This window comes from Vulpes vulpes, chromosome 4, assembly GCF_048418805.1.
Source record: "Vulpes vulpes isolate BD-2025 chromosome 4, VulVul3, whole genome shotgun sequence".
Classification (NCBI taxonomy): domain Eukaryota; kingdom Metazoa; phylum Chordata; class Mammalia; order Carnivora; family Canidae; genus Vulpes; species Vulpes vulpes.
Genome location: NC_132783.1, coordinates 118,601,358 through 118,623,418, shown reverse-complemented (window position 1 = coordinate 118,623,418; position 22,061 = coordinate 118,601,358). Strand labels below are relative to the sequence as shown.

The following is a 22,061-nucleotide window of genomic DNA, read 5'->3' as shown; positions in this document are numbered from 1 at the left end:
CTCCTGATGGCCAGGTACCTCCCAATGGCCACTGACGTCTCGATGACCAGTGACCTCCCAGTGGCCAATCCCAAAGGCCTTTCAGCAGGCAGCCCTGCTTTAACCTCTCTGCAGTCTGCAGCAGTGTTTACTGTCCCCCCCTCCGCCGCCAAGCCCCTTCCTTCCTTTCACAGGACTCCTTTGTTCCTTTGTCTCCTTTGCTACATTATTTCTTCCTCTGCTGGGTACATTGTTCTTCCCCACCAAATCTCTGTCCTATTTATTCTTTCTCCCTCTTACTAGGACCTCAGCTGCAAAACTGTACGTTCGAAAAAGAACCCTAGAGGCACCTGGGTGGCTCAGTATTTGAGCATCTGCCTTTGGCTCAGGTCATGATCCCAGGGTCCTGGGATTGAATCCCGCATCAGGCTCCCCACAGAGAGCCTGCTTCTCCCTTTGCCTATGTCTCTGCCTCTCTCTCGGGATCTCTCATGAATAAATTTAAAAAAAAAAAAAGAACCCTAGATTTAATGTCAGGATTCTAGAATTCCAGACCCCAAAGCCTTGGGTTTAGCCCTTTCACTCCTGAGGTCCTCATTTGCCTCTGGGGTAAATGAGGGGGTCGTCCAAGCAGTGGTTCCGCCTTGGCTGTCCATTAGCACCACCCTCCAGAGGAGCCAGGGCCCGGCTACACGGATGAGATAGGACCTCTGGAGGCAGAACACGGGCATCCATATTTATGAAGCTCCTGGAATCTTAGATTCCTGATGATTGGTCCTCAGCTGTGCCCTCTCCTCCCTGTTTCCCTGCCCCTTCCCAGGTGCCAGCCTTGGTCTTTGAGCTCATCTCCTGCCTCCAGGTTCTCCCCTACCCTTGCACGCCTTGCTCAAAGCCAGGGTTCCAGTCTAATCATTTGTCACTCTTGCTCAGAGATCCTCAGTGGCTCCCCATTCCCTGTCAGGTAAAGGACACAAGTATTCTCTGTCTGCCACATCACAGACCCACTGAGCCTTTGCTACACCCATGCCCTCCTGGCAACCTGCCTCTCAACTAACACCAATCATTCCTCAGGACACCCCCGCACACACACTTTCCTACCTGTGATTGTTCTTCCCCATGGTCACTTGTTGAAATATCTTGCATTGTGCAAATACGGCCTATTTCTCCTGACACCGTCTTCCTCCTTATAAACTCCCATTTACCCCATAATCCTCCAGGGACTCAGTGAACGCTCTTCCTCATTGAGAGTCCCTTGAGTTCCCACATTTCTGTGTAGAGAACATGACCTTCTGTCTCCTCCCCCTACAAAGGGCAGGGCTTAGAGGGAGCATCGGCCCTTGGTCCATCTCCTTGGAGGCTCTTTTGTACGAGGGAAGACATTCTAGTCTGAGTGCGCAGGGCCTTGGACAATCCTTGAGCCACATTTTCCCAGGGTCTCAGTGTGAGCAGCCAACTCTGTGTTCCCTCTGGTACTTTCTGGGGGCAGGCTTCCTACTGTTTCCTATCCCCATGCAGGAAGCCCACCCCAGAGACTGGTCAGTATTCTTGAGCCCTACTCCTCCATGACAGGGTAGGTGGCACAAGCTGGCCATCTGCCACTGATTGGTCTCAGGGGTGGCTCTGCTTCTCAAAACCAGCCCTTCTGGTCGAAAAGGAGAAAAGTGTAAAAGAGGCATTCTAGCATCTAGGCCAACACTGTCGCTATATATTAAGCTTTCATCAAACCTCCATGGGAGGGTGCCTCCTTTCACTAACCTGTAGTCTGTAGGTCTCTGTGTGTGCCCTTCCCTTACTGGGCCTCCTTGATTAGACGAGGTAGTGGCAGAGTAAAAGTACCAATACCACGTCTGCAGTGGTAACAGCAGACCCTTTGCCTTGGGGTTGTGCCTCTCTCCTTGCACATAGGAAGGCCTCGATGAACACCTACTGATCAGAACTGAACGGACTCATTCCTTGATCACTCGTCCTCTACTTCCCATCACCCCTTGTGACATCCTTGGTTGTCAGAAAGTGCTCCTTTGACTCTATCTTGCCAGGCAACCCTGAAGTTCATCTGCAACCCTGCTCAACATGAGGTAGGGCCACGGAAGAAGGTGGCCCACTCCAAGTTATCCTAGAGGGCCTCTCTGCCATACTCACATTGGGGAATAAGACTCAGGATCTATGTTCCTGGTGGGAACAAAGCCCACTTCTCCTGAGCGCGTCGACTTCCCAATGAACCACTGAAGCCCAGGTATGACAAAGCCGATGATCTCGATGCTTTCTCCCTGGTGAAAAGTCAGCTCATCCTTTTCTTCCCTCTCATAGTCCTTCCAGGCCTTACATTTTCCTCTGCCTGTGGAGAAATAACATCCAGGTCAGCCAAATAAGGCAAAACCTGTTCCCAGTGTAATATGAAATGAAGCATCCTCAGAATTTAGAATTTTAAGGACCAGTAAAATCCTACCCCCTTACCAAAAAAAAAATTGGCGGGAATGAGACGGGGTAATAACTGGCTTTTAATGTTGCCAAACTAGAACATTCAAAGAAAGACACCATCCACTTTCCTCATCACTTTACAAAATAAAGGGTGTTTTAACAAATGTAGGAAAGATCATCTCAGAATACTGGATATACCCTAAAGCTGAATAAAGTTCACTCATGGAAAACTGGGAAGCTTACTATATTGTCTTACTGTGTCTGATTTGCCATTATCATGTAAATATTTCATCATGATTAGCACAAATCCACAAACCAGGGTGAGAAACATTGTGGGATCTCTCTGTTTCCTCCCAGTTCCTTTGGCCACTATGACCCTCAGTCTCCCCAACTGTAAAATGGGAATCGTAAGAATATTTGTCTCATAAGTATTAGGAAAAGTAAAAAAGATGCACAATGTCTGGTACCTAATCAAACTTCAAAACATGTTAGCCCCCTATCACTGGTAAACAGAAAACTGCTCAGGATCCAGAGGGATTTGGAAGACTCCCTTTCTGACTATGGTCATTGCTCAGCTTGAGACTTACCCAGCTAAGATCTAGTAATGACATATTTATGAGCTCTGTGCTGTCTGGTTTACAAAATACATTTAAGCTCATTTTCTCAGATCTTTCCAAGAGTCCTAGAGCGTATGTAGAGTAACCATCAGAATCCCCTTTTTCTAGAAGGTTAAAAGGTGCAAGTACAGTTGTCGGAGGAGCTGGGTGTAGAAATCAATCTCTCACCTGCTGGTTAACCCTTCTTTCTACTAATCCTGCTTTGCTTGAGATGCTTGAGATAATGGCTTTTATGTGTCTTGGTTTCCAAGTTTGCTTTAGCTTCTCTGCTATAGCGACTGGCTTCCCCCCACCCCACCCTCGACATTTTTTATAAAGTTTCTATTGATTGGGTCTTCAAGACCAGAAATTCCCACCATTTGGTGGGCTAATAGGATCTATAGTGTATTAAACACTTGCAGTGTGGAAAAACTCTACTAAATGGTTTTCAGATGTCATTTAATTGATTTTTCATGGCATTCAAAATCAGCTTTACGGTAACATTTTACTCATGAGGAACTTGCATCACAGTGAGAGCTTGTGAATTGGCCGAGGTCATGCTAATTTTAAGCCGTGGAGTAAGAATCTGAACTGAGAACAAACTTCACAGCCCCATATTCATAATTCCAAGGAATGCTTATACTGTCTTGGATAGCCAAAAATCTTGTTTACGGTCAGTTAATTGCTTAGATCTAAGGTCTAAGTTCCATAATTACCTCTATTTCTTTTTTTTTAAGACTTATTTATTTTAGAGAGATAGACAGCATGTGAGTAGGGGGAGGGGCAAAGGGAGAGGGAAGATCTAAGCAGACTCCCCACTGAGTGTGGAACCCAACACAGGGCTCGATCTCATGACCCTGAGATCATGACCTGAGTCAAAATCAAGAGTTGGATGCTCAAAAGACTGAGCCACCCAGGTGCCCCTCCTTCTACTTCTTTTTTAAAAAGTGTGATTTGGGCTCACATCTTACAAAATTGCACTTCAGCTAGGCTAATTGGGGGTGGGAGGGGCTCTAAAGATGAAGATGAAAGGAATAGATACTCCAGATACCTAGAAAGCATTAAAGTTCATTTCCAGTAGATACATATGTACTTATAGATGCATGTGTATATGTGTGCAAATGTACACACATACATACACATTCTTACAGAGATCATCTAAAATATATGCATGTTCATATAATACATACTATTATATACATATATATATATACTTCATTTATTTATTCTACAAATATCTACTGAGTATATCCATCATGTGCCAGGCCTTCTTACTCTTCCAAAATTCAAGACCAATTTCACAAAAGTTTAAGGGAAATTGAAAATGTTTTGACTCGAGATTGAAAACAGGCAGCCTGCAGGCCACATTTGGCCCCCACTGGGCTTTTGATTCACCCAATATATCATTAAATCCCCACGGTCCTGCCATTCGCTAACATCTTCCACCCAGGCCCGCATGCATCTGTACATTCTGTCTGCCACTGTGAGCATTTGTACCAACAGCCCTGGATTGAGACCTCTCATCCCACAGGAAAGGAAACCCATGTTACAGAGAGCAACTGGCTTCTCCACATCCAGCCAGCAGCAGAGGCCAGTCAGGAATTCACATCAACTGACTCCAAACTTGCAGATAAAATTAGGAGGCAGGACAGTATTAGCTCCCTGACAATACTGTCTTCAACCCAGCCATACCGATCTGATAGGAGCCTGTCCAATTCCTCTTCCTGGAAAGGCCACAGCTTCCTGGGTAATTCTTTAGGAACCATCTGCCAATGGAAACACGGGGTTTGCAAAATCGGATTTCAAAAACATGACACCAGTGAGCAGAAGAGTTCATTAAAATAACAACAATGGCGATTATCATAAGTATCATGGTTATTACTCCTATTATAACAATGACAAATATTTATTGAGAACTTACTTTGTATCAGGTGCTTTATGAAAAGCAGAGGAATTCTGCAGGCCTAGGGTGTTTTCTGGCTCTGCAATTAGTTCACCAGTTAAATAACTAACAAAGGATCTCTTTCCATTCTGTCAGATTCTAACCTCTGGATATCAGAGTTTACAAAACCTTCTGGCCTGGATTCTCAAATGTAAGTATGAAATACATCCCCTTATGTTCAAGGGGAGCTTATATAAGATACAAATTCCTAAATCGAAAACAGTCTGAGGATGGCCAGGTGGGCTGAACTTAGAGTAAATCCCCAGGTGATTCTGATTCAAATGGTCACCAGTCCCCATATTAAGAAACACTGTGTTTGAAGACTGGCAGTAGATTTCCTCTTAGATACAATGTCCATTTGAAATTTTGAGTTGTCTCTAATTTCACCAGATTGTGCAAATTTCAACTGTTAAAAATAAATAAATAAATTGATAGATAAATAGATAAACAAAAAAAGACCAAAAAAAAAAAAAAACCACCCAAATTTTGTTCCCTCCCTGGCACCGCAGATGCCCATATCTGCGAGCTTGTCTACTCTGTTGTGCAGACCTCAGTCTGCTCTGGGACCCACTCCTGGCTACTCACTGGTGGAAAGGGAGCGGCAGAGGTTCCAGAGCTGACAGGGGCACCAGGCCCCGCTGACCCGTCACCAAGGACACGCCCTCCCACTCAGATTCGCCTTCAACTATCTTCACGGAGATTAACTCCTTCTTGCAAAGCGTCAAATACTCCCCTTCCTTCTCAGCTGGCTGAGCCACGGAGCACATGGCTCTGCAGAAGAAGTGACCTGTAGATAATGAGAAAAGCCCCTCCAAGGAGTAGCAGTAATGGAAAAAGGATCACCACACAATGTAACGTTTCTAACCAGAAGCCCAACTACTTTGTTCCTGGGAGTCAAGTACACGGCCAAGGGAGAGGTACCACAGAAAGCCTTTGTGATCCCAGAAAAACTGTAGCAGGGGAAAAAAAAGCCACTGAGAGGAAATGCACTTGAAGTAGATATCATAAGCTTGGAGTAATTTGTGAGAATAAGGCTCAACTGGGACTTCCCCTTGGAAAAATAATAAAACAAAAATTTACTTAACAGAACCAGTTACAATTGCAACCCTCTGCTTAATCTTAGGATCAAAACAAAGAATAAATTGATTTGGTTGAATATAATTTCTCCAAATATGGTAGCACTATACAAAATTCTTTCCTTCAACTGTGATTTGTGCAACACAATCATAAACAGAATCCCTTTGCAAAATATTCTATGCAAATCTGGGTTCTTTCAATGTGCCTGTGATGTCATCAGTGGTTAGCGTTGATTGTCGCCCGGATCAGATCCCTCCTTGCAAACAGATTGGCTTGTTCTCCAAGAAGTTCCCCAGCACCATTTTCCTCCATCTCAGGAAATCTTGTAGGTTTTGCAAGATTTGCAATTTTATTTCACAATCAAATTGTATCATATATTTTAAAAGGTGATTCTTTCTTACTCTTGGATGCATGTTAGAATTGCCTGGGCAACTTTCAAAAAATGCCAAAGCCTGGCCCCTACCTCTGGAGATTTAATTGGCCCCAGTGGAGCCCTAGCATGGGCACTTTCTAAAAACTCCCCAAGGGGTTGTAACATCAGACAATCAGTGTGAGACTGAAAAACATAGCTGTTCATGTGATGTCAATGTCAAACTGAGAGTGATTTTTGGAATAATATTGCTAACAGGTGGGTTCATTTATGATTATTCTCACCTTTGAAATGTTCTTTGCCTCCCGTTGTGTCCTAATTATTTCAGAGACTGATCATAAAAATCCAGATAAAAGCCCATCCCACCCTACTCCATCCTCACCTTCCTGTATCAGGAGTGCCAGGTATATTGTTTCCAGATGTTTCTCATCCACTGACACTTGGATCTCTGTATCTTCCACCAATCTGCAGTTGAGCCAGTACTTATGGTCAAAAAGGAGATGTTCCAGACATGCAGATACATAACCTAAGAGGTCAAGCCAACATGATTTCTGAACAACATGATTTCTGCCATAGCTGAAAACAGAAAAGTGAGAGAAAGCTCCTTTCTGAAGTTCCCTCCCAGACCTTTGTCCCTTAATGAGAACAAGAAGAGCATAGAGAGGTGGCTAGAAAATTTCTAGGGTGAGTTGATTCTTCTCAGCATCTGTTGGGAAATACAAATCATTTTTAAATAATATTTATGATTTTCAATACATTATGGATCTCCATAAAAGCACAGTGAGATGACCAAACCTAACTACCTCTTTCTAATACATCTATAGAGGAATTTCAAAGACTATAATTTGGATTCTGGGGGTCCTAGTCCCCCCCCTTACAGTTTTCCTGACTTGAGGTTCAAATTCCTGGACCCCTAAAGATGCAGTGACTGGGGGATTGTCCATGACCTCTAAAGGAGTCAGGATTTACTCTACCACCCCCTCTGATCTTCTCCATCATTCATGCCCAGCATGCTCTCCCTTGTTAAAACCAGACTAGCTGCTCTGTAGCTGCAATTATGGATGGTATTTCAAGCATGCCTACAAATGTGAATTATTGATGCTAAAATTTTGCTTCTTTTGAGACTTTGTCTTTCTTAAGATGCAAAAGCTTGTTTGTTTCCATTCTGATTCTGTTGTACCTACTTAGGCCCAGTGTGTTTTCTATCATTGTACTTCTTGTACTTTAACATGCACACCAATCACCTGGGGATCTTATTAAAATAGAGATGCTGTCAGTAGGTCTGTGATGGGGCCTGAGATTCTACTTTTCTGACAAGCTCCACACGATGCTGATGCTGCTGGTCCATCGAGCACACTTTGAATTGAAGATGGGTCTCTAAATGATCGTGGAAGGAGATGCGCGCAGTGTGGAAAGCAGAAAATCACCATGACTACGAGAGAAGTTATACCTTCTAGCCAAGGGCCATCTTGACCCTCAACCCCTACACAAGGTCACTTCTTAGAAAACCCTGCCATCTGAGTCCCCTTTCACACATAGCTCCCCCATCTCTTTTGACTCTTTTCCAAAAACATAGGCTGAAGTATCCACAACTTTACTATTTTGAGCAGCTACTTGATCTTATTCAACTGGTCCCTGTTTTTCTTAACCATCAGTCTGCATCTCTCTCAGTCCCTCAAATTTAGTGATCACCAAGAACTGTTCACCAATTGATTGATTATCTAAGAAAGTAGTCTCCCCCTGAAAACAAAGTAATGTTCCACATCCCATTAGAGAGTAACAGTTAATATTTGCCTTAGATTTAGTTCCAGGCAGTTTGTGATATTTCAAAAGTTAACCATCCATGTGAAGGCTCTACCTCTTTAATTGTCAGAGCCAGACCAATTCCCTGATGTCAAACCCTACAAATTGGCTGAGCTATAACACAGGTTCTCCTCCACCTGCCTGCTCCACATCATACCTAAGTTCAAGTAGGTAGAAAATTTCCAGATTTCCTCCATGGTCTTGAAGGTGATGAGGAACTGAGACTTCTGGGACTGGATACCCACCAACCTGGCTGAGAGGTCCTGGGGAAAGAGAAGAGTGAGTCAGCCTGGGATGACAGTGTCCTGTTCATAATCTCAGAGGAGTGCAAAATGCTCTGTGTGATTTCTTGATTGTGGCACTGATTTTTTTACATCACACACACACACACACACACAGGAAACAACCTAAATGTCCATCACTAGGAGATCAGTTAAAATGAATTGTGATTCATCCATGCAGTGGAATATATAATATTATGCAGCCATAAAAAAGAATAAAGAAATCCTTTGTGCACTGATGCAGCCTCCAGATATATACTACCAGATGGATCAGTAGCAGCAACAGAAAGGAACCAGGATGTAGAACTGTGTGCAATGAATGCTCCCTTTTGGGGAGCACCTTGGTGGCTCAGTCGATTAAACATTTGCCTTCAGCTCAAGTCATGACCTCAGAGTCCTGGGATCAAGCCCCACATCAGGCTCCCTGCTCATTGGAGAGCCTGCTTCTCCCTCTCCCTCTGCCCCTCTCCCCTGCTCATGCTTTCTCTCTCTCTCTCTCTCTCTCAAATTAAAAAAAAAAAATCCTTTAGAAAAATGCTACCTTTTGTGTTTAAAAAAAAAAAATGTGTACAGGCAAGCTGAAGGATGAATAAGAGAAGGCATGTTGGAAGCAAGTTTGATTGTCGATCTATGTCTAATGATTATTTTTATAAAGCTGATAAATAGAAAAACCAAATTACACAAAACCAAAAATCACAATCCTTCCTCCTAGAGATAGATAGATCATCAGAGTTAACACTTTTATGTATTAACTCAGAATCCTTGTTCCTGTGCACGAGCTTCCATGTAACTATTTTTATATAAATAAAAATAATTTTTTTAAATTTTTATTTATTTATGATAGTCACACAGAGAGAGAGAGAGAGAGGCAGAGACATAGGCAGAGGGAGAAGCAGGCTCCATGCACCGGGAGCCTGACGTGGGATTCGATCCCGGGTCTCCAGGATCGCGCCCTGGGCCAAAGGCAGGCGCCAAACCGCGGCGCCACCCAGGGATCCCTATTTTTATATAAATAGAATCACATTACATAAATTGTTTTGTAATCCTCTGTAATTAAACAATATTTTGTGAGCCATCCCCTATTTCAGTAAACAATCTATATTATTTTTAATGCTTACATATGCCATCGGTACATTAACATAGTTCTTAGCATTTCCTTGTGTTTAGACATTTGTGGTGCTTTCATTTTTTTACCATCCTAGCCAGTACTGTGATAGACATCCTATAGCTAAATCTTTGTTCACATCTCTGATTGTTTTGACATAAGTAATTCTCACTGAGAAGTGCAGTTGGAAATGCAGATATTCACATTTTCGATCCTAAAATGCAAGAGAGAGCCAAACTGCCCTTACAAAAGGCTGTGCTGTGCCAATTTGTATGCTTCCCCACTCCCTTTTTTAATACTTGGGAAAAAAGGTTCTAAACTACTGTACCGACTTGGTTTTCCCCTAAAATCTTTCTCTTGTTTGTCCAAGCTTCTAGAGTTGACTCTAATGAGTGAAGGCCAGAGCATCCTTCCTCCCTCAGGCCAAGTTGTGCCATCAAAAATCATTCCCTAGGATGCTGTTCTGGGAGAACCCTGTGGAAAGAAGAGATTAGAGAGGAAGGAAGAGAGGAGTTCCTAGGTCAGCAAAGCCAGAACTCTGGGGTTCTCCCACACAGGCCCCAGGAGTCCCCAGATCTTGTTGGTCAGGGAAGGGGTCCTAGATAAAAACTGACTCCAGGGGCACTTGAGTAGCTCAGTGGTTGCCTTTGGCTCAGGGAGTGATCCCAGGGTCCTGGGATCGAGTCCCACATCAGGCTCCCCGCAGAGAACCTGCTTCTCCCTCTGCCTGTGTCTCTGCCTCTCTCTCTGTGTATCTCTTGTAAATAAATGAATAAAATCTTTAAAACAACAACAGCAACTGATTCCAGGAGATTCATTGTCAGGCAATTCACCTATTCACAAACAATGCTCCATTTAACTCACAATAACCCTATTCAAAGAGTACAATGACACTACTTAATCCATTCTAAGATACACTTTTACCACATTTAATCATGTCTGAGATAAAAGATAAGGAAGCATGGCTCATACTTAATTGGGAGCATTTATTTCCCTTTCTTCCAGGTATATAAAATATTGCTGCATTTGATAATCAAATGGCATTTCAGCCTTAATAGAAAATGGCATGATGCATGTGTTATAGTCTAGGAGGCCCAGGCACACACAGGTTAAGCAATTTACCCTGGGTCACCTGTGTGTTTGTTGTGGCCCCCTGACTGGAGCCTAGATCTAGCTGACTCTAGGCCTCAACCCCGGTGCACCAGCTGGACCGATTCAACCCTCAGCCATGCAGATGCCCTGGCTCAATCAAATGCAGCTCTTGCCCACACCAAAAGTGACTCAAATTTTTAAAAACTATGGTGCCAGTTAACAGCTCAGGCCTCCAAGTTTCTGAATTCTGGAAATTAAAAAAAAAAAAAAACCTACTATTTATAATTGATCTGCTATTTAGGGAGCACATACTGCCACCCAAGCAAAGTGCCAAGCTCTCTACAGATACTGACTCACTGACTCCTCCCAACAAACCAGTCTTTTTTTTTTTTTTACGTGACAGATTAATAGAACACATTTCCCTTTTTAATTTGTATCAAATTAATTCAGAGACTATAAAAATAACTAGAACATATTAGTTTATTACATGAAGTAATATTCTTTTTCTCCCACCTCTAGTTGCAACAATTTTTAATCATTTTTGACTTTGGTTCTTTTAGTAAGTCCCTCCCAGGGGACACCTGGGTGGCTCACTCAGGCATCTGCCTTCAGCTCAGGTCATGATCCTTGGGTCCTGGGATTGAGGCCCTCTGGTTCCTTGCTCAGCGGGGAGCCTGCTTCCCTCTCTCCCTTTGCCTGCCACTCCTCCTGCTTGTGTTCTCTCTCTCTCTCTCTCTCTCTCTCTCTCTCTCTGTCAAATAAATAGATAGGATCTTTAAAAAAAAATCTCTCCTAAACTATAAATAATTTGGTTATATCCTTCTTCCTTGGTTTAACAACTGAACATACAAGCCACCCACTATGAAAGAGAAGGAACTGGTTTATTTACTTTGTTGCCTTTTTCTCCTCTCATTCTAAAATTTATCGTTATTAATTTTTTGATTAGCAATTTTGGTACTTAAAAGAATATATACTTAGTGGTCACCAGTGGTGAGGGAGGGGATGGGGGGGTTATTGTTTAATAGATACAGAGTTTCAGTTTGGGATGATGACAAAGTTCTGGAACGGACAGTGGTGATGGCATAACAACGTGACTGCATTGATGCCACTGAATTGTACACTGAGAATAATTAAAGTTGAAAATTTACATTGTGTATATTTGATTACAAGAAAAAATAATCCCAATGTACCACATTTTATAAATATATATATATATATATATGCTTTATAAGGTAGATATCGTAACAATTCCATCCTACAAAGGTGAAGTCACTTGTAGAAGGTCAGACAGCTATGAGTGGCAGGTTTGAAACCATTTTCTCTGACTGTGCAACACCAGAGGTTGCCACCTTCTGAGTTCCGTGTATCCTTGCTGAGCAGCAAGTATGTACATTTTCATTCATTCTTTGTTCCTTCAGCGGTTCTCTGGAGGGCCTACTTTGTTCCCGGCGCTGTCCTAGGTGCTGGCAAGCCTTGCAGCGGCCGGACACCAGGCAGGTTCAGCATTGCAGTGGGCCACCCAAGCTCACCTTAAACAGGGCACACACCTCCTGGTGCTCATTCTCCAGCGCCCAGAGCCGCCTCCTGGCCGCTTCCTGCAGGGGGCCGTTTACACACCTCCTGGAGCGGCTCTTCACACTGAAGGAGAGCGTCAGATCTTAAAGAGAAAGGGGGGAGAAATGCAATCAGATCAGGCAGGAAATGCAATAAAAGGGAAGAAAGAATTAGATTAAATGGACGTAAATTAAATTGACGTCCTCTTTAATGAGAGGTTACAAGTAATCTTAATGATATCCGGAGCACCTCCTTTAAAATGTCCCCCAAGGAAAGAAAAAAAAGAAAGAAAAGAAGGAAGGAAGGAAGGAAGGAAGGAAGGAAGGAAGGAAGGAAGAAAAGGGTGAAGCCTGGTAATGTTCTGGAATCCCAGGAGCTGCTGTTGGTTATTTCTGCTTTGAACAAGGTATATTCCTAGGCTGCCTGGCACCAAGGTAACAGTGCCAACACAGAACAGCTACACATATATTTCTTCCTGTGGATGATTTGTAGCAAATACTTAATCTATCCATATATATGGAAATACACGTCAAACACATCAAATTTATTATGTGTAATAGATATTCTATGCTTTATGCATTATGGATACGCCATACATTTTCTCTAAACTATTTCTAATAAAATGAGTTTACTAATGTTTGCCAGGGTAGGTCCTTAATGTATTAAAGTCTAACTTCAATTTCTTACAAATGCACATTTGTTCAGCCAATACTGTAAGCAGAAGCTGTTTCAGGTGTTGGAATACAGCAGGAAACAAAATAGATGTGTTCCCTGTTCTCATGGAGCTTGTAATCTCTGCAAGTAACCAATTCTATGAACATAATAACTTCAGATGGAGAAAAGTGCTAGGAAAGCAATGTAATTGGATTAACAGACAGAGTGATGGAGCAGTTTGGGGGGGCAGGCGTATGCCTTTGGATAGTGTTGTTGGAAAAGGTCACCCTGAAGAGGCTCATCTTATAACTGCACTTTGCCACATGTCTCCTTTAGATAATAAGTAGCAATCTCGTTAATAATTATCAAACACAATGAACCAAAAAGGCATTGGACTGGATAATTATAGAGGTCTCTCTTCTAGCCCTAACTTGCCAGGGACTTTGCAAATCCCTGAGCACATTAAAGACAGCCCCTCTCTTGCTGGCCTGGGTAACACAAGTCAGCCTGGACTCGTATGTTTAAAGGGCCCATTTTTAACCTGGAAGTCCTGAAAATGCCTTGGCTACCAAGCAGCTCCAATAGGACATCCCCAACTGACCTGACACGGGTGTGAACTGCGGGTGGATGTTTGTTCCATTCCATTCCTCCCTGGCCTGTGTTCTAATCTCATCCAAGCCCTCCATCTTCAGCCGTCCAATTCAGTGCTCTGTCCAGTAGCCTCACGGATCAGCACACTGACTGCTATGGGGAGGCGAAGCCGGGGGAGGCGGAGTCACACAGACCTGGGCTCAAGGCTTGGCTTTGCCCTCACTTGCTGTGCCATGCTGAACAGTTAATTACATCTTTACACTTGACTTTTCTCATTAGCAAAATGACTTGTCGAGTACCTATTTCACAGTGCTTTTAAGAGGCTTACAAATGAGATTATTCATACAAAGCTTTTTGTTCAGTGCCTCCTACATAGTAAATATTCAATTAACATATTAAGCATCAGCTGTCGACTCTCAAACTCCCCACCCTATCACTGCCGCAATTACTGCTCCCTCTGCCCTCATCTTGTCACATCTGTAATCAACCTTGACTCTGGCCAATTCTGTGACTCCTTTTCACCAAATCCATTTCTCCTGTCCTTTCAAAGTATGATCCAAACTCCCTTCTAGAATCTCTCACAATAGCTCCCGCAAATGGCAGCCCCTTCAGTGTGGATCTCCTAGTCTTGCACCTGAATCCATGGATTTGTCACTCAAAAGACCTGGACTTAAATAAGCAAACTGCCTTTGAGATCTCAACAGGCCAGAGCTGCCACTGAGAGCCTCCTGCCTGGGCCACTGTGGGATCCTGCAGTGCCTTCAGCATGACCAAAACAAGGGAATAAATCAAGTTCACTCCAGTGTCAGTGTGAAGTATACTTTGTCATTTTTTAAAAATCCTTCTGAAAACCGGTTGTTTAATCATGCTAATGTATCTGATTGATTTTGTCTGTGACTCTTCCGCGTCAATGAGAGATTGGAGGCTGGAGCGGAATGCCCCCTTCTTGCTCAGTGACTTTCCTGGAAACAGCACCACAGTGGTAAAGGCTATAAGACAGACAAGTTCAGCCCCTCCACGTACCCTTTGTTCATTGGCCTTCATGGCACTATTAAGGCAAAATGCTGACTACACTGCATTCAGGAAACAACAGGTGGCGAGTCACCTTTTCTCAAGGACAAGCTAACAGACAAGCAGATTGATAGAACAAGAAAGGGCAAGGTCGTTCTCATTGTCAGTCTAGCTGTTTGACAGAATTTGAAACTGGGAAAAGAAAGAACCTGATAGGACATATGAACACTATCCATTTACCTGGTTTATGTTCTTTGAAACATTCTTAATGTAAATCTTTTCCACAAATCTATCATTTGTATGCCAGGGAGGAACAAAGATGCACCTCCATCGTGGCCATGAACAAGATGAGGGTCTGAATGCCTTTGTCCTCACTAGCTGTGTGGCAGTGGGGAAGATGCCATTCTCTCTGAGACTTGGCCACCTTTGGAATGGGGAGTTTGGTGGCACCTCCCAGAGGTGAGCATGTGAGAATGAGAGGAATCATTTAGCACATGCTTGGCACATGATTAGCCCCCCAAAATGATCCCTGTTACTGTACAATAAACACTGAGTCTTATGCAGGTTGATCCTCAGAGTTAATGGTACAAGGTTCAGCCCAGGTATACTACCCTCTGATGCCAACTCCCTGCCAGCTTCACTGAGGTCTCTTAGTGGGAGCCGTGTGAAAGATGTGTCTTGAGAATAAGGTTTCTTTCACACTAATTTCAGAATCTTTTTCTGATTCTGAAAGATTCATACAGGTGCTCTTCTGCTCCGCCAATCTCACTCCACATATTCAACCCTTTATTTGCTTATTCATTTATTTAACAAGTATTTATTTAGAATGTGCTATGTATAAGGTACTGTATATAGAATATAAACATGACCTCCACATATTTATTCAACAATTTGTGTATTTATTTACCAAATATTTTCTAAGCACCAACTATGTACAAATAACTCTTTTAGATGCCATGCACAATAAATACCTAAGTCTTCAAAAAAATTATCCCTGCCCTCCGGCACCTTAAAATTTAATTGCTAATGTATTTTCTTTAGTAAGGCAAATATGTATGGAGCTCCTAATACGTGCCAGATTGTGAAGAGGTTTGAGAGTCAGCCTGAGAAGCTTTAACTTAATCTTGCAGGCAATGGAGAGTATTGGAAGATTTGTGAGCAAGTGAATACCATAGTCGAGGTCATGCCTACAAAGATGCATTTGATGGTGGTGCCCGGAAAGGATAAAAGAAAGGGAGCCTACAGATGGGAGAGATAAAGAGGTTACTGTGGAATTCGACATGGAACATACTTTAAAAAAAATAGGGCTTCTATTTGGGGTTTAGATACCTAGAGTCATATTCTGTGGCACGAAACATTTTTCCTTGTCTTCAGATAAGGCTATACACTCACTTGATACGGTTGGATTCTTGGAAGGAGTTTCTTTACCTGGAAGAGATCAAATGAAAGATCATTTGTGTGAGTGTAAGCAAGTGATAAGCATGGACTACAAGTCTTTGTCAAGTGACAATTTTTTCTCCTGGGCTGGTGGCATGAAGGAATTCTCTCCGCTATCACCATTGCCTTATAATTATTTAGTACTCAACTGTTATCAAAGACCTGTTATACCTGCTATGTCAATACTGCAGTAGCCTGTGTATCCCCATTTTATTTAAAACAAGTTAATAAGGGAGGCCTGGGTGGCTCAGTTAGTTAAGCGTCTGCCTTCAGCTCAGGTCATGATCTTGGGGTCCTGGGGTCAAGCCCTGTATCAGGCTCCTTGCTCCTTAGTGACCAGGGAGCCTGCTTCCTCCTCTCCCTCTGCCTACCACTCCCTCTGCTCATGCTCTCTCTCTGTCCCCCTCTGTGTCAAGTAAATAAAAATTTAAAATAAAATAAAACAGATTCCCACCCACAGGTCAGACTGAGTCCCATGGCTGAGGACACTGAAAATGCTCCATATATGTTGAACCTACAAGGTCATTATAGATCTGACTGCGGTGAGGTTTAAGATCAATGGGTGGATAACAGAAGTGTCACCATAGAGGGAGAGAGGGTAGCATTATTAGGGAGACGCCTGGGGCATGCTTGTAATGTATTGATGGTCCCCAGACTGTCTGACCACTAGAGTCCTGTATGGGATTTCTCCTCAGATCTCCAAAATGTTCCTGTCTTTGCCACTGTAGAATTGAAGTGAAAAAGGAAAAGAAAGAAGATCACGGCACAGCTGGGGTTAGGGAGAAGGCTATTTTGATGGCAGAGCGTTGAAAAGAGAAGAGAGTACAGCTAAAAAGCACGAGGCAGTGGATATAAAAGAACAGAAGGAAATTTCACAAGTATCCCTATGAAATGTGGGCCTCCCTCATGGTATTCCCAAAATACAACAAGAGAATTCAAGTCCTTAACACATTACTTTGGGTTACTCTGTTCCTTTGACCATGAAATTGCTCAAAGACTATACCATGGGGTCAGAATATTATAAGCTGCCTGGTTCTAGAAAAAGGGATTAGGAGTCTTGGCTCAACCATTGTTTGCAAGTCCTCACCTAATTCTCCCAGTTTCTTTGATTATAAAACTGTGCTAGGTCAGAGTCAAGCAGATCAACCCATTTTGCATTCTGGACCTGCTCTTCTACTGATGCAGCCCAAGAGTGATAGGGACCAGCCATCACACTCCATCCACTCACAGCTGATTAATGCTAACCCCAAATCCTCACATTGTTACCAGGAGTCTGTGCCTCTACTCTGTGCTCCTTGCTTATGCAGAGAGATTTTGAGACACCAGTGGAGGACCAGATTCTATTTCTTCATAGCAGGAGCAGTTAACACTTTTTGGGGTGATGGAGGGAGAATGAAATGGATTTGGGTTTGATAGGCAGAAGGAGGGGCCCGTCAGCTCATAGCTCCTCATCCAGTCAATCTTGTTAGGGGTTCAGTGTTAAAAGCAGCTTAGCTGGAAAGCAGGCAGTAATGAGCTAATGTTGAACTGGATCATTTTGTAGTTCTGCCCCCAGGAACCAAAGGTAACTGTAGCAAAAAGACACTGGCTTGGGAATCATGAGATAAGAGGTTGAACACAAATCAGATTCTCTCATACATTAGTTAATAACCTTGGGCAAGATGTTTCATCCATCCGTTTTCTGAGGTTTCACTTTTCCCACTCATAAATGAGAGATGGATCTAAGTTAGTGGTTCTCAACTCTGACTGCCTATTTGAATCACTCAGATTGCTTTTTAAAAATAGCAGTGCCTAGGCCACATCTCCAGAAATGCTGATTTACGTGGTTTGTAGTGAAGCCCAGCCATAAAAATTCTTTTAAGTTCCCCAACTGATTCTAATTTGAGCCAGTGTTGGGAATCACACATCTAGACTGATGCTTCTCAAATTTTCATATGTGTATGAGTTGCCTGAGGATATTGATAAAATTTAGACTCTACCTCGGTAGGTTGAAAGCCTAAAGTTCTGTGTGTCTAATGTGCTGCCAGGTGCTACATCTGCTGGTTCCAGCATCACACTTGGAGTGGTAGCCTGCTTCCTCACTCTGGGACAGTTTGAATACTGATAGCCTCAGGGTCAGAGTCCATCACGAACCCACAAATATCATTTTTCTTTCTTCTTCCTTCCTTCCTTTCTTCCTTCCTTCCTTCCTTCCTTCCTTCCTTCCTTCCTTCCTTCCTTTTTGGCTCTCTTTTGTTATTCTTTTTTTCTTTTCCCACATGGTAAATTTTTATTTTTATTTTTTTATTTTTAGATTTTATTTTTTTATTTGTCAGAGAGAGAGAGAGAGAGAGAGCACAAGCAAGGGGAACAGCAGACAGAGCAAGAAGCAGGCTTCCCGCTGAGCAAGGAGCCCAATGCGGGATTTGATCCCAGGATCCTGGGATCATGACCTGAGCTGAAGACAGATGCTTAACTAACTGAGATACCCAGGCATTCCCCCATACACTGAATTTCTAAAGTTCAAATTTGAATTGCTTGACATCACTCAGAACTTGGGATATTTTGCATAACCCAGATTCTTGGCTTTGCTTTGAAAATGGGAAAATCTATAGTTCAGGGCCCTCATTTTCACGTAGCAATAATTGTCTGGGGTCAAGCATTTGCTGTCCCTCTGTGGGCATTCATTCTTCTCTGGCTACCACAGTCTGCATGCCATCAAATTTACCCATTCACATATGGGCCCCACAAGCTGTGAGAGTGTGTACCTACTGCAAGACTGCGTGGAAAGAAAAGATAGCCTAAAGATGGTGAATGTCCACCATATAAGTCCACCTTGAAGAAGGAAGTTCATGGTCATTCTGCTTTGAGCAAGAGGGCAGGGCATAAAACTCTGAAAAGATGTGTGAGGTTTAGAGCAGAAAATTGCAGTGTTTCATAGGACATAATTTGTAGACTGTTTGCATCAGAGCTACCTAAGTGCTGGTTTTTAAAAAGTTATCTGCCCGGGCAGCCCCATGGCTCAGTGGTTTAGCGCCTCCTTCAGCCCAGGGTGTAATCCTGGAGACCTGGGATCGAGTCCCACATCGGGCTCCCTGCATGGAGCCTGCTTCTCCCTCTGCCTTGCTTTCTGTGTCTCTCATGAATAAGTAAATAAAGTCTTTACAAAATAAATAAATAAAAAAATAAAAAATAGAAAGTTATCTGCCCAAACTAACTTGTAGAAAATTAGAGAAGGGGGGATCCCTGGGTGGCTCAGTGGTTTAGCGCCTGTCTTTGACCCAGAGCACGATCCTGGAGTCCTGGGATCAAGTCCCGCGTCAGGCTCCCGGCATGGAGCCTGCTTCTCCTCCCTCCTGTGTCTCTTCCCCCACCCCTCTCTCTATGTCTATCATGAATAAATAAGTAAAATCTTAAAAAAAAAAAAAAAAGAAAAAGAAATTTAGAGAAGAATATCTGCATGACCGAAGTAACCAGTTATTTCCTGAACAGGATGGGAAAGCACTACACACTATGCACAAAAAAATAATGGATAAAATTAGGAACTTTTTTTAATCAAAAGATGCAATTAAGAGAATGCTAGGTAAGTGACAGAGTAGAAGAAAATATAAAGAATGTGTATAGAATGTAAAGAATTCAAATCCAGAATATATAAAGAATGCTATGCATCTTTCAGAAAGAGGTAGGCAACTAGAAAAATGGACAAAAGGGTGAAGAAGCCCTTATCCAAGGCAGTATCCAAGTGGCCAATAAATTTATGAAAATTTTCTCAAGCTCATCAGGAGAATGAAAACTAAAACCATAATGGAACACCACTACACAGACTGACCAAAATAAAAAAGACAGATAAAGCCAAGTGTTCAAAGGATACAGAGCAATTGGAACTCCCATCCCATGTACTGCAAGTATGAGAATAAGGTTTGAAAATTTTTACTTTGGAAAAACTGTTTGACATATCAGTTCAAGCTGAACATATGCATGCAGTAAGATTCAGCAGTTCCATTCCTAGGCATATACTCAGAAGAATACATATATGTGTTCATCAAAATACATCTACAAAAATATTCACAGCCCCAGTATGTGTAACACCCAAAACAGCCTGGCAACAACCCAAATGTCCATCTACACAGAATGAATAAGTAAGTGTAGTATATACAATTAAGTACAATATAGCAATGAGAATAAATGAATGACAATCCCAGGAAGTAGTATAGGTGGACATTTTCACTTTTTGAAAATTCACAAAACTGTACACATATAATTTTGTACATAGCTCTGCATGAGTGGTAAATTTGGTAGACTACAAATAGAAAAATATTCCTTGAGCTCTTCTCTACCTACTTCACTTCCAAATATCTAGAGGTAGAGTCTGGGGATGTGCATTTTCAATTAGCCTCTTGAGGATTTCTCGTGTGCTCTCGTGTGAGAATCTGTGGAACAGAGAGCCAATTTGCTAGATGCTTGGGGACCCATGAGCCAGAGAGCAGCCACTTGAGACACAATAAAGAATCTGGAAAATCTGGGTGAGCTGCATAATAGGAAGAAGAGTTAATAGTTGCATGGGGATTCATAATTTACAGAACTCTTTTGCACAGGGATTATATTTCAACATGAAGGAATATGGAGACTTAGCTGGGCATTAGAAAAGGACCAGAGACAAATCAAGGCAACAAAAAGCTATCATACAGAATGAAGTGTGTTAAAAAGAAAAAGATATGATTTTTTTAATGACTGCAAGGAAATAGACCAGTAGGTCCATAGTGGCTAGTGCCGAGTCATTTTTAATCATCTTTTTGTCTACTTTTGTCTACTTTCCAAATATTCTGTAAGAGACATACATTTGTTTTCTAGAACTGAAGGCAGGTAGAGAAGTAGGTGGGAACAAAGACTGCAATTAGACAGTCCCAGACTCAATCCTGTGCTTCTCATTAGCCAGATGAGCCACGTAAACCATTTGGTTCAGGTGGGGCTGACTCCATCCCTAGCTCCAGAAGTGGACACTTGACTCAAGCATCAACCAATCATGTTATGTTATCCATGGCCACATAACCAAGGTTAAGCCAATGAGAATTAGTCTCAGGACCCTCAACAGCACTCTGCAGGAAGAGATTTCTTTCCGTTGCACTTGGAGCTGTGAATATGACAGCCTGGGTGGCTCAGTCCGTTAAACATCTGCCTTCAGCTCAGGTCATGATCTCAGGGTCCTGGGATTGAGTCCTGCATTGGGCTCCTGCTGAGCAAGGAGTCTGCTTCTCCTTCTGCCTCTCCCTTACCTTTCGTGCTCTCTCTCGCACCCTCAAAAATAAATAACTAAAATCTTTAAAATATATATATATATATGACAGCCTAGAACTGGAAGGCCTACTACAGGTGAAGGCCTGCCTAAGGTTGAGGCCAATCCAGTAAAAGTTTAGGAGTTTAGGAAAGATAACTTTCTGATAACATCAATTGAATATCTTGATCCAGCCATACCTAAAGCAAACAACACCTGGACTTTTCATTCATGAATCAATAAATTACTTTTGGTATAAGCTCATTTCATTTTTATTATTATTATGGGTCGGAAAAAGTTACTAATTAAAAAAACATTGAGATTTGTTTAAAAACTGCCAAACTACTTTCCAAAGCAGCTATACCATTTTGCCTTCCCATCAGCAACACAAGAGAGTTCCGGTTGCACAATATCATCACAAACATCTGATATTATCAGGCTTTTTAATTCTAGCCATTGTATAGTTGTCTTATCTCACTGTTTCAATTTACATTTCCTTAGTAACTAATGACGTTGAGCATTTTTCTCATGTGCTTATTTGCCATACATATATTTTCTGAATGAAAGTGTCTTTACAAACATTTTGCTCCATTTAATTGGGTTATTAACCTTCTCATTACTGAGTTATAAGGGTGGTTTTTTTGTTGGTTTTTTTTTTTTAATGTTCTGGATACAAGTATTAGATATGTGGTTTTCATGTAATATCCCTGAATCTGTGGCTTCTTTTTCACTTTCCTGGTAGATTTATATGGGAGAGGTGGGGAGTAAAATTACTGGCAAAGAGATCAGCAAGATAAGGGGGAATGAACTTTGTATGCACATGAGACAGCAGAAACCAGCCTGTACATACTAGCAAGGTCAATGATCATGTAGTTAAAATTGTTAAATATGGTAGAGTCA

General features: G+C 42.3%; 1 protein-coding gene across 12 annotated transcripts in view; it reads right to left on the bottom strand.

The window, feature by feature from the left end:
• SH3TC2 (SH3 domain and tetratricopeptide repeats 2) overlaps positions 1-22,061 on the bottom strand; it is a 105,179-nt gene that overhangs the window by 28,783 nt on the left and 54,335 nt on the right. For 8 of the 12 annotated variants that reach the window (XM_072756911.1, XM_072756902.1, XM_072756903.1 and 5 more), the window contains 7 exons: positions 15,803-15,901; positions 12,193-12,320; positions 8,343-8,448; positions 6,765-6,908; positions 5,521-5,722; positions 4,686-4,759; positions 2,119-2,314 (listed from right to left, as the gene is read on the bottom strand). In XM_072756911.1, coding sequence (XP_072613012.1) covers positions 2,119-2,314; positions 4,686-4,759; positions 5,521-5,722; positions 6,765-6,908; positions 8,343-8,448; positions 12,193-12,320; positions 15,803-15,812 — 860 coding nt within the window. In that variant the 5' untranslated portion in view covers positions 15,813-15,901. Of the gene's footprint in view, positions 1-2,118; positions 2,315-4,685; positions 4,760-5,520; positions 5,723-6,764; positions 6,909-8,342; positions 8,449-12,192; positions 12,321-13,472; positions 13,615-15,802; positions 15,902-22,061 lie in introns of those variants that run through there. The other 4 variants (XM_072756906.1, XM_072756912.1, XM_072756905.1 and 1 more) reach the window with 2 other exon arrangements.